General features: G+C 35.9%; 3 protein-coding genes and 2 long non-coding RNA genes across 5 annotated transcripts; 3 read left to right on the top strand and 2 right to left on the bottom strand.

Annotated features, from left to right (window-relative positions):
• The first annotated feature begins 1,097 nt into the window (after positions 1-1,097).
• On the top strand, positions 1,098-1,914 carry LOC137573028 (uncharacterized). The gene is made up of 2 exons (XR_011031775.1): positions 1,098-1,398; positions 1,455-1,914. It is a non-coding gene; the product is annotated as an uncharacterized lncRNA (long non-coding RNA).
• A 1,121-nt stretch (positions 1,915-3,035) lies between these two features.
• Positions 3,036-3,576, top strand: Cpr30F (Cuticular protein 30F). Its single transcript, XM_068284785.1, has 2 exons — positions 3,036-3,078; positions 3,139-3,576. Exons 1-2 carry the CDS (start codon positions 3,070-3,072, stop codon positions 3,574-3,576), a joined length of 447 nt encoding a protein of 148 aa, XP_068140886.1. The 5' UTR covers positions 3,036-3,069.
• Positions 3,577-4,329: 753 nt separating this feature from the next.
• On the top strand, positions 4,330-5,800 carry LOC137573052 (uncharacterized). Its single transcript, XR_011031792.1, has 3 exons — positions 4,330-4,404; positions 5,307-5,340; positions 5,422-5,800. It is a non-coding gene; the product is annotated as an uncharacterized lncRNA (long non-coding RNA).
• A 90-nt stretch (positions 5,801-5,890) lies between these two features.
• LOC137572873 (larval cuticle protein A2B) lies at positions 5,891-6,474 on the bottom strand. The gene is made up of 2 exons (XM_068284717.1): positions 6,382-6,474; positions 5,891-6,316 (listed from the first exon to the last, which is right to left on the bottom strand). Exons 1-2 carry the CDS (start codon positions 6,391-6,393, stop codon positions 6,014-6,016), a joined length of 315 nt encoding a protein of 104 aa, XP_068140818.1. The 5' UTR covers positions 6,394-6,474; the 3' UTR covers positions 5,891-6,013.
• Positions 6,475-7,353: 879 nt separating this feature from the next.
• LOC137572930 (uncharacterized) lies at positions 7,354-11,263 on the bottom strand. The gene is made up of 6 exons (XM_068284782.1): positions 11,108-11,263; positions 10,870-11,037; positions 10,466-10,804; positions 9,196-10,286; positions 8,390-8,659; positions 7,354-7,741 (listed from the first exon to the last, which is right to left on the bottom strand). The coding sequence occupies exons 1-6, from the start codon at positions 11,261-11,263 to the stop codon at positions 7,600-7,602; spliced, it is 2,166 nt and encodes a 721-aa protein (XP_068140883.1). The 3' UTR covers positions 7,354-7,599.
• Positions 11,264-12,498: the final 1,235 nt, after the last annotated feature.

The raw sequence follows: 12,498 nt of genomic DNA, 5'->3' as shown, positions 1-12,498 counted from the left end.
TTCATACGCACCACGAGCCAAAGCTAACATATTACTTCATTTTGAATTTACCTACGTGTTTGCATTTCAATATTTCTTTTCATTTATTTTTTATTATTTTTTTTTTTTTTTTGTCTTTATGTTTTCTGTGCGTGAAAGGCGGCGGCACCTGCCCAGACCAGATTAGACCCGAAACCGACACCCAATCTTGGGCGGCACGCGGGCGGATGTTGCAATTTGGTTAATTAATTAAGTGGAAAAAACTTCGCAAAGCTCTTAACGGCATTTTTTGTCAATTTTTTTCTTTTTCCCTCCCAATTTTAAGTTCAAATCAGGCTAGTTCGACGGCTGCTGTCTGAATGTCAACGTGCAATTTGTTTGTTGTGACGCCGATAAAGATCTATTGACTCCACCTTCGTCTTCAGCCCACATAAGCACATGCCTGTTGATTTCAGAGTGACAACTTTTTTGTTTGGTCACATATGTATGTTCAATGGGCTGTTAATTGAAAACGCAACAAAGTATTATCAATAGGCGTATTTAGAATAGTCTTAAGTTAAAATTTACTAAACAGTTAGTCACAGAATTATTCTTTGGTTCGAAATTCTGAGCAAGTTGAGATCATACATAATAGATTTATTTAGACCACAAATGTTCTAATTTCTATTGAAGATGGTTTCAAAATATTTTTAATTCTCATTCGTAAATCAATTTGCACAAATATAACCAGAGGGCCGGGGCTAACTACGACCGCGCCGAAGTTTGTATACCCTTGCAAGTTTTTTGTTACTCTTTTCATCAAAGCGGAAAAAAAAAGTTTAATGGACGGCCTACAATCTTAGCCTGCCAAATAACGAAGTTGTTGATCAAAGTCACTGTTTCCGACCGATCGTTCCTATGGGAGCTATATGATATAGTCACCCAAATGACTATATGACATAGTGGTCCGATCCGGCTGAGTCCGAGATACACAGCCTGTGCACTATATACAATCCTACATGCGAAATTTCAGCTCTTAAAGTAAGTCTACTAAATATTTAAAAGAAAAACAATCAAGCAGGCCTTGCTTCGGCTGTTCGCTTTATTTTTCTCTACATCGGAGAGAGAGAGACTTTTTCATTTCAGTTTAGTCTGAATCTTATCAACATCAACACTAGTTTTCTGGAACAAAAACTAAAAATAAATAAAAAATTATTTTTTTTTACACATAAGTATTAACACATTGCTCTACACAACTGCAAACACAAAATTTATAAACATGAAAAACTTTGGAAACACAAAATAACCGACTCTTGTGCATAAAACGTAAAACACCTCAACTCGATTTAAAGCAGTCAACTCGTGCATAGCTTCTATTAGTTTGGCTTCATCCTCTTCATTGACCACTTTGGAGCGAATTGTAGATTTGCCTTCATCAGAGTAAGTAGTTGCTTATATTTGTATGAAGAACTATCATCATCATCAGATAATATTAGTAGATCACGACTATTCCTGGATCAAGTATCACCACAGGGTTTGATATCTTCTTTTCCGGTGGAGTGGAAGTCCAAAGACAAAGCCTTGTCCTGTGATTCCTTTTGTGCCTTTTTTTTCATCAGTGTTGCTGGCCGAATGCAATGATACATTAATGGAATCGAATTTCTATGCCTTGAGGTCTTTTGTTTGTCCTCATTGATTATCTCCTGACGTTCAACTTGTGCCAAGCTGGTGGAGCCCCCAAGCGTTTCTCCAATTATACAGCAAGTCAACGGGATAATCCTTCTACACACGTGAAAACTCATCTGGAGTATCCTAGAATTCTGTATATGATCAAAGTCTGCGGTTGTTGTAAAGAACTCACTTTCTTCATATGGATGATATCTGGTTTAAGGATATGAAAGAGCTTGACATTAAGTGTTTCGATATCTTAAATAAAAGTATTGAAACGCTAAGCAACCAGGTGGAATACTTTCTTTACTTCATTACTTAGGTTAATCGACGTTCTGAGAATACCTGGCACCTGAAAGCCAATCTTCCGAACTCGCTGTATACTGTATACTTAAGAGAAAAGGGCCTTCGCTGTTTTACAAATCCTTCAACATTGTGGGACTCCCAAATATATCCATCGACTACACATAATCTTATATAGAGTTGTTATATTAAACTTTAGGCGATAGGTAAAAATAGTATATAAAATCCTTCTAAGCTATAAAAACCAATTGATAGTCCTAAGAAATGGTAGAAAAAAGCCAAAAGCAATGTTAAAATTTGTCTTTTTTATATGAATTTTTTATAGAAACTAAGGACATTTCTAATAACTAAATGGCCCTGTAACATAGGGCCTATATTGTCGAGCCCAATCTCTGACAGGCTGGAAATGGAGTCGGGACTGAGCTTGTTACTATTGCCTGAATGGAGTCATAACCACCAGGATCATAGTTTTTTAATGCCTTGATTAAATGGATCCTGGATTGGATTATTTCCCTTCTATTCTTGTCCATTTCAGCCTTCTGCACTATATAAAAGTCATGCTTAATGAATAATCATTAATTGATTTGCTACTACAGACTTCCTATCAATGAAAAACAAGTAGTTATTTTAAGTATGGTTAAAGTAATAAATAAACGTAAATTAAGTTAATTTTCTTTTCCCTTTCTAAGGTCAAGCAATCACTCTTGAAATAATCCCATTTGTCTGACATCAAAATATGTATATCCAAGCATTTACAAGACCCGAAGCAATTGTTAACTTTCACTTGACTTTGACGCGAATAGTTGTCCAATATGTTTAGAAACAAAAGTAAAGCTCCACCAATCTCACAGTATGTAGAGCAATAATGTAACCTTTTTTTTTGCACAAAACATTAAACAAAAAATTAAAAAAAAAAAAAACGATAACAAAATTTCAATTTGCATTAGCTGGAATTCCGGTTCGCAAAAGCTTGGTGCGTATGCCCAAATATTGAGGGAGAAAGGAGGGGCGGAATTGAGGTATGGACTCTGTATAAAAGTTGCGTACGCGTCATTTGGCGACATAGTTCAGTGCAGGAGCTTCAAGTGAAGTCAACTACCCAAGACAACGCACAAAAAATTACCAAACAATCAAGTCAACATGTTCTCGGTTCGTGTTTGAGCAAAGACTTGTATTTAAGGAAATTATTTAATATTATTTTTTTTACAGTTGCTGTCTCTGTTTATCCTGGGAGTTGGAGCTGCTGCTGCCATCGAGCTGCCATTGGGCCAAGTCTACCATAGTCCGGCGCTTGTTAAGCCCCTTTTGAAGACTGTCGAAGTGGAGGCACCAGCTCACTATGATTTCTCGTACTCCGTGCACGATGAACACACTGGCGATATCAAGAGCCAGACAGAATCCCGTAAGGGTGATCAGGTTCAGGGCCAATACACACTGATCGATGCTGATGGTTATCTTCGTACTGTGGACTACACCTCGGATGCGCATAACGGTTTCAATGCTGTTGTCCGTCGTGACCCATTGGGTCAAAAGGTGATCAAGGCTGCCCCAATTGCCAAGATCCTGGCACCAGCACCTATTGCCTATGCGGCACCCAAACTGCTGGCTCCTGCCAAGCTCCCTCTGCCCCTGAGCTTGTATCACTAAAGATCTCTGCCAATTAGAAAGAGAGAGAGAAAGCTGTAAACTGATTTCATCCTCATTGACGACCCACATTCTGCATCCGAACTATTCGATAGTTCTATTTTAGTGACTATACTTTCTTAGACAAACTATTTTGTAAAATATCCAACAACAACATTGTATCCTCAATCCTTCTATACTCTATTTATCTCTATACTATCTCTACTTTTTCAGTTTCCCCAATTGTAGGTGTTTCTATCTGATCTAAAATTTGTTGTATGTATGTAAATAGAAAGCAATAAATGCATTTTTATAAATATTTCAATTGAATTTAAATTATACCAAAGCATATTAACAAGTGTGGCTGGTCCAGTCTTGGTTAACTTAAAATGGGTGAAATATGGTAAACAGCAGTGTTGGTAAGCGGATATTTTATTAGAAAGGGTAGTTGCCAGAAAGCTTGTTTTTTTCTTGTTATTTAAAATAAATAAATTAAATATTAATTATTTAATCAAAATTTTTGGGGACTCATCTAAACTCTACCGACAATGGAATTTTTAATCTTTGTTTCTTACCAAAATTCATTAAGATTAAAGATGAATTTTTTACTTGAAGTTATCGATTTGATGACAATTTCAATAGGGTTAAGTTTTGCTCATTTGAGTGTGATGAACTGCGATTTCAAGTGTTGGAAAGCTTCAGTTTGGCTGTGTTAAGTGAATTGCATGTTCGCATTATACGAAAGTCGCTTGTGGATCAAAGTGTTTAATTGCTATAGAATTTAGTGTAAGAAAAAAGTCGGAAGGCAGAATACATATGTACATATATTGTAAAAGTGTTATTTGGTAAATTGTGAGTATTAAAGCTGCAGAAATATTCTTAGCAACTTGTATAAGTATCAGGGCCGCAGAAAGAAAATCAGGGCCCGGGGGTAACCATGTTTGGGCCCTCTAATTTACTTCAAATAAATCCGCTATTTTCGACTGTGATGTATCGCGGGCCCTTCTGAAAACTGCGGGCCCGGGAGAAACCCACCCGGTACATATGTATGTACATACATATGTATGTACAGTGAGCCCAAAAAGTTCACTGTATGTATGTACATACATATGTACATACATATGTATATTTACTTGGCCTTCAGCTAATCCGTGGTAACATGACACGTGGTTTTCATACAAAATATGAGGTTACTTTCGAACACTTCCACACAGGCTAGCTTTCCAACATTGTTTTCACACACTACACGATTTACAGCTGTTTGTTAGGGCGAGTTCTAAATGTGATTTTATATTGATCTAAAATCGAGAATCTTCGCTGTGGCGTTAACAGTTCGATACGGGAAGGCTAAATATTCCTTCCATAAATTACATGGAAGTAACTTAATATAAAAAAAAAAAAATCGAGAATGGATCTATCAACAAATCTCGCCGGTTGTTTCATCTTTGATTGATTCTGCACACTTAGTGTCGTTTGCCTTTAAGAAGGGAGGATATATGTATGTATGTATTTATTTATAAACAACTCCACGAAAGCCAAAACCATTTGAAAACATGTATATTCCAAACAGAATCGACATACATTTGTATATACATATATGTATATTTAATCGTTTAAGGGCTTAAGATGGTAAAATTCCCACCTTTTAATATTAATTAAGTCTTCAAAGAGGTCACCCACACCCACATAGAGTTGATTCCAATTGATAAGATTTATATTTTACAATTTCTTTAATTTTTTTACGGTTTTTGCAGACACTGTCATTATGTCTAATAATTTATCGAACCGGTAAGCTAATACAAGAACTTATCCACCGAAATGTGTGCATTTGTTTAATTTTGTATTCTATATGGCATTTGTTATAAAAAGTAACCAGGATTATGGAAATCGGCGTAAGCAACAAACGGATTACAAAAGTCTACTGGAATGGCGTAAAAAACGACTTCAAGATCAACTTCAGCAGCAGCAGCAGCACACTGAGCATCAAGGCCAACCTCAAGATCTTCAACCGACTTCCTCATCACAGCAAAGTAAACAAGACGAAATCATGGGAAATTTGAAATTAATTGGGAAACAAATTGCTAATCTTCAAAAAGAACAAAAGCGGCAGCACAATAAACTTCAAAATATGGTTTTGGAACTTCAACGGCAATTGCTACGACTTCAAAGAGATAGTGGATCTGGACAGGATTCAAGAATTTCCATATTTTCGCCAATTGTTATTAAGCAAGAGAAAGTAGATAATAATAACGGCTATGAATCTACTTAGAACGGTATTTACCATCATCACTACAAATACATATACATATGTCGAAAACTTAAACTCTTCAAATTGAAATGTGTTTGTTCTTCTACGAGAGTAAATTTTATTATCATATCATTTTCAAAATAACAGCCGCAAACTTTGAAGCAAATCCAGGTCTATAGATTCCTTTTAGATATATTTTCAATCATTTACGTTTCAATGCCGGGTAATCAACGAAATTGGTTCACGGCGAACTTGAGCATTGAAACCCAACAAAGGATCTGCGGTATAGTCCACAATGCGGCGATGGCCATCGGGTTCGATAAGGGAATACCGACCGGTAACATATTCACCACGACGATGCTCAAACTGATCCTTCACATCTCCAGTAAGTCCATCATGTACGGAATAGTGAAATTCATATTGTGCTGGACTAGCAATTAGTTCATCAGGATGTGTTGAGATAATGCCAGCTTCAATAGCAACCGCAGCGATCGCACACAGGAAAATAAGGAAACTCTAGTAAAATACATTATCAATTAATAATCCACTGCTAGAAATCATGTTATAGACTAAACACTTACCAAGGCATTCATTATGCAGTGTTTGCTTGTCAGAGAAGATCACAACTGTTGACTGACAAGCGGAATTGGCTTGTATTTATATGTGGGTAACAGTTACCTACTATATGAATAGATGCCACATTGGCCAAGTTATAAAGTTGCCATTGTGAAATTGAATCTGCCTTCCACTTGGCTACTTATGCAACTTTCAATCTTTTCCCTACCAACTCTCCCTCGTAATGGCTATCATTGCACAGTGGAACAATAATATTTGAGTGTTAAAATTATAACTTTTATAATAATTTTTTTTATAATTTTTCTGATTAAATTTAAACAACTAAGGTATAAATTTGCGATACTTTAAAATTTGGTTGTTTCTAAGAACATAAAATGAAAACTACTGATATCCATATCTATTAAGCCATCTGATATTTGAAACTATTTCAATTCGAAGAAAGAGTTGGACTAACAATTGTAATTTTACAGAATTTAGGCAATTGTTTTATAGATACAATTTTTTTTCAAACTTAAAACTAAATCCTTTCGAAAGATTTGACAAGAGCAAGTCAATTGATTTTCCCACAAATTTCAAGGAAACGGACCACTGTGCGTTGGTTGCATTGCATAAAGGAAATGAAAGATGATGCCTTTTGGCAACGGCAGGTGACAAAGTTACTAAGTTACCAGATCAAAGGTATTCAAAGTCAATTATATAAGATTGTTGATATCTCTATATTTACATTTCGAAGATTTCAAAGGGTTCTTAATCAAAACTAATGCTTATCATTAACATTCACATAAACAATATTACTTAGAATTAGTTTAGTTAGTTATCACAGCGTTACAATTAACGGATAGGCATTACAAGGACGGATACATTCAGTTTTGAAGCAAAAGAAAAAACCTAAATTTCGAAAGAATATCATAGGCACTTTTGTAATCGATTTTCTTTAAATCTTTTTCCATTTAGTATTATTTCAGGTACGACGGCAATTCCTTCAATTTTCTTCTTTGTATGCATTTTTTTTTGTTTGTTTGTTGTGCTTTCAAAATTTGTTCTCCAGCAATGATCCTGTTGAATATTTTCATTTTATTAATCCGAGTTCCTTGGATTCTGGTGCCAATTTCCAATTTCTTTATGATTTTTTTTTTCTTGGTGCTTTTTAATTTTGTAATTCTACTAAATAGTTAGGCTACCTCTACTACTGATGACTACTTGATTGGGTGCTGTTCCGATTTCTACGCTTGTGGATTACCAAAATTGAAGTTGTTACCATTTTCGGCCACCATCCAAGCTGTTAGTTTTTCATCCTCCGTTTTATTTGTCTCATCCCAGGGAAATGTGGCGGCTGGTTTTTCTTTTAGTGGCTTACTTTTTGCCCTAAAAATAATAAGAATTAACAAAAGTGTTTTTTAAATAATGGTTTCATTATATTGTTCGGTTAGTTTGATGTTTAATTACAATGTTTTATGAATTCAACTTGAATTAGTTGCAAATACTAAAGAATTTTCAGCCTATGTCTACCAGTGTATATCTAATAAATACTCAATGAAGTTCTAAAAATTTCCTTTTTCGCTAATTTCAATTTCTACATCGATTGGAAAAGTGCAATTACTAAAAACTAATCATTTGTGAATGTTGATTTTTACCTTATTGGCCAAAAGCGACATTCATCATCATTTGATGAGGGAGAGGACGAGGAGTCGTTTTGGTTTTCACTGACGGCACCACGCACAAAATGTTCAAATGTTTTGTTTTTGAAATGATTAACAAAAAATGGGGCAAATCAAAATGTTTAACACATAAAAAAAAAAAAAAAAGAACAGAAAGGATTAGGAAAAGAAACAAGAGACAATACAATGTAAAGAGAAAAAGAGAGAGAGATCGACATAGACACATATTACATAGATGATAGCACACAACTGAGATGAGAATGAAGAAGCATTTACAAGGACAGCATGCACATCAAACCCATGCGGGGAATCCTCGCCGTTGATAGTCATTCATTAATCATATTCAAATACTTACAGGGAATCCGTACGACTGCCATTGTTCACCTCCAGGCTACTTTGAGTGGTCTTTTTCTTGGGAGCTGGTCTCAGTAGGCCCTCGCTAAAGAAATCACGTCCCGACCCCGTCGTAGTTTGGCCATTTTTCGCCTGTTGTGTAGGCGGTACTGTGTGCGGATACTTGCCATCACTGCCATCCGAATCCATTGACAAATGACCAAAAAGGTCTTCCAGTAAAATATTGGCCTTGGAATTTCGTTGACGCTTGGCGGAAGTTTTCAACTTTGATCTAGATGTTCATGCAACATGTGATAATACATAAATAACAACATAAAATTACTTGAAAATATAACACAGATTATCACAAGACATGTTTACTTCTTAATAGACAGATTTTGTGTATGGTTTCAATTTCGCTAAGTAATCTCCACAATTTCTGATGCATACTTTTAGGCTTAAACATATATGTATATAGAGACATTTACTACAGACAAAGTCAATCGGGGTGCTCCTAACACATCATTTGTAAAACTACTTTTCAAAAAACTTTTTAAGCTTCTTAAAATATCAGAATGGAGTAATATCACTCATTACTTTTCTTTGGTAATCGCTCAAAGATGTGAAACAAATTGTTGAATTTTTTGATTGCTTATTCATCGAATTTCTTCAAACTTTAAACCTTAACACATTTGGTTAGATAAAGAGAAAGTTTTGAAAATATCTTGGAGCTATTCAAAATTTTGAGAAATTTTTTTTTGCCACACAGTGTTTCAAGAAGCTTCTATCCGTGACCACATTTCATTCCTTTATGGTTTTAGTACTTACCCCAAAATCATATCTAGATCATCTGCCTTTAGAGCACTCAATTTTGTCTCCTGGGTCTGGGACTGCGCCTGCATAAGAACCGGAGCTTGCTGCGGCTGTGCTCTACCCGAGAGTCTTATGCTAGCTCCAGTCAGCATTCCTGCACCCAGGACAGATGATGCTTGTGCCTGTTGTGGCTGGTAATGGTGACGTACCAGCAAATTGGGCGGTGCTTGTTGGGCACTAACTTTGGAGAACATGTTATAGACTTTGGCATCCGGTTGTGCTATGGAGGGACGGGCCTGGACATAATAACCACCGCCATTGGAGGGAAAACTGTTCTTGGCATTCTTGCTGATGGTGTCCAAGCTCAATTGGCTGCCATTCACATAGATGGGAGCAGGATTGCGTAATAACGTGTTGCTAAAAGACACATTCGGATGCGGTGCTTGGGCTGGCAAACCGAATAGCTGGGAAATGTTTCGATTTAGATATATATCGTTGATGGATTCGCTTCCAGGAGGCGGTTCGGTTGTCGTTGCTCCATTCAAACTATTAGAATCGGTTACACTAACAGCAGCTGCTCCAGATACTCCTCCCACTGCTGCTGGTCTCATTCCCAAACCCATTTCATTTTGGTTGAGAAAACTCAACTTTGGCTGATATTTTCTGGGCATGCTCACATTTTTGGCCATTAACTGAGACTTGCCATTGATTAAATTGTTGTTGTTGTTGTTGTTGCTGTTATTGTTATTATTGTTAATATTGTTGCTTTGATGGATGAGCTCCGTGACGGCTTGCAGTTTCTCCTGCACAGGAAGCACATTATTTGACACAATCTGAGTGGGAGGAGGAGCATACTTAGAACTGAGTTTTACATTCGCTTTTGTTGCTGCATTCGGTGAGATCCTCTTTAATGCATGGAAATATGGATATTTAAGACTCTGTTGGGCCGTTGGTCTCTTATCGGGATCATAGGCCAACATATCCTCCATTAGATCAAGACCATTTTGGCTGCAACGTGTCACAACGCTGCTCAGTGGCACTTTAATGCAATCGGGATAACGAAAATGGATCATTGCAGCTAAACGATAACCATCCGGCCAGTCACTCTAAAAAAAAAAAAAGTCAAAGAAGTATATTAGATGTGGAAGACCACAAGAAACATTTCCCCTTCCTCAAGAAACTTGAGTAAAAATTGTCTAGTAAAGTTCTAAAGGGTTACAAATTAAATATATATTAACTTATATCGTCAGGGAAGTAATTTTAGAAGAAATCCCCGTACACTAACCTTTTGGGGTGTGCCCAGAACTGAACATATTTTGAATAGCTGATCCACTTCACTGCTCCCCGGAAAGAGAGGACGAAATGTATACAATTCCGCCATGATGCAACCCATGGCCCAGAGATCAATGGTACTACCATAATTAGTGGAGTGCAGCAATACTTCCGGAGCTCGATACCATCTCGTCGACACATAATCCGTAAACGGTGGTCTCGAACGTATTTCGCGAGCCAAGCCAAAGTCAGCAATTTTAATCAATTCCGGACCGGAACACAACAGATTCTCTGGCTTCAAATCCCGATGAAAGAAGCCATGGCGATGCATAAAGGCCAACCCAGTTAGAACCTACAAATTAATGGATATTTTCAATTTTAGAAAATCAAAATTTAGTTTCAATCATTTGCCCATACCTGGAATAGTATGCTCTTCAGTTCCGGTTCCGGTAAATGTGTGTCCCGATCTTTTATCATTTGATATAGATTCTCTTTCATATACTCAAAGACAAAGTATAGAGTATCATTCTCTCTGATGACCTCCTTCAGTTTAACTATGTTAGGATGTGATAATTTCTTCAAAGACTAACAGGAAACATAATAATAATGATTTTAAATATAAACAAATTGGCTATTAAAATGTTTTGAGACTTACCTTAACTTCTCGCAAATTCATGGCCTCTTCCCACGAATAGTATTTTCGTTTCATTCGCTTGATGGCCACCTTTTCGCCAGTGTCTTTCCGCTGGCCTAGAACCACTGTGCCATAGGTTCCATCACCCAGTTGGGTCAATGTTATATAACGATTCATGTTCACCAAGATCGTATGGAATCGGCATAGAAACGCTTCTCACATAGTTTCGCCAAAAAGAAGGTGCTATAAAGCAAATGTATTTAAACAATTATTAATAATAAATGAGGCGAAAATATCTAAATATCTAAGTAAGCCATATACCGCTGTTCCGATAATTAAATTAATAATTAGACAGATTCATATCTATGTACTTGGTGTTTAAACAAATAATTGTCATGACATTATTAACACGAAGGTCATCAAGATTTTAGATTATGGAGGATAAATATTTACAGCTTTGTCAAATTCGTATTAGAACTAGGTTGCCCTTTCCCTGGCATAGACAAGATTCTATACGTGTACTCCTGATGTTTCACATGGAACTTATAAATTTATTGAAATTTATTAACCTTATTAATAGGCCTTTAAAAAACGGATTTTACCATCGAGTTCCTTGACTTTATGTTATCGTAGATACTACTTGAGATCGAATGTTTACTTTTGGTGTAAAATTGTGTTACTTTTTACAAAATTTTTAAATATTCATTATAAGGAAACGATTTTCGTTAAACTTAGCTGACTTTTTTTATTATCATATTATCCAGAGGAGGTCTAACTCTATCTATGGAATGTATATCGTATTTCAGTTCTTTTGTCCAGAGTCGTAGAGAGAAAACCAGGGCTATTTAGCTACACTTGAGGTCACGAATTTATGACGTTTTCTGTTTTCGGACTTTAGTTCATAATTCATCGACCTCTGACAATCTGTCTTGTTACCTAATAACTAGCCTTTCTATATAGAAACGGATTGTCTTATGACAAGAAAACAGAGCGAGATATGTGGGATGTTTTGATCAAATATATTTGTTGAATACGATCTAATTTTTAACTTATTTTTATGAAAAATTTGTCATTTAATTATTGTATTTATTATTAAAGTATTTGTGTCAATAAGTATAGTAAAACAACCTTGACCAAAGGACCCAGAAAAAACATCAAAAAATCTAAAAATCAAATCGAGTTTTGGGATTAATTAAAAGCTTGTAGTTGTGCTTGATCTACAACTGCCTTAAAGAGTTCATTGTATTTTTAAAATTAAAGATTTTATTAAAAACGATTCCTTAAATAATTGCCCAGCCGAAAAAATGTATACCATAATCAGCAAATTTTGGAAAATTCCATTAAGTTACTTATTGCATAAGAAGCCGACAAAATCAGAACTAAAGTTCGAAATCTGAAAAGGCCATGACTAT

The sequence above is a fragment of the Drosophila tropicalis genome, unplaced genomic scaffold (genome assembly GCF_018151085.1).
Source record: "Drosophila tropicalis isolate 14030-0801.00 unplaced genomic scaffold, ASM1815108v1 contig_393, whole genome shotgun sequence".
Classification (NCBI taxonomy): Eukaryota; Metazoa; Arthropoda; class Insecta; order Diptera; family Drosophilidae; genus Drosophila; species Drosophila tropicalis.
Note: the sequence above shows the minus strand (reverse complement) of the source record. Positions and strands in the feature narration are given on the sequence as shown.

What these genes read in the sequence shown, in the direction of transcription:
- LOC137572930 (XM_068284782.1), bottom strand. Translation starts at nt 11,263, where the DNA reads ATGAATCGTTATATAACATTGACCCAACTGGGTGATGGAACCTATGGC. An exon ending in TTCTGGGCACACCCCAAAAG is followed by an intron (nt 10,287 to 10,465) that starts GTTAGTGTACGG and finishes TTTTTTTTTTAG; the next exon opens with AGTGACTGGCCGGATGGTTA. An exon ending in GGCAGTCGTACGGATTCCCT is followed by an intron (nt 7,742 to 8,389) that starts GTAAGTATTTGA and finishes TATTATTTTTAG; the next exon opens with GGCAAAAAGTAAGCCACTAA.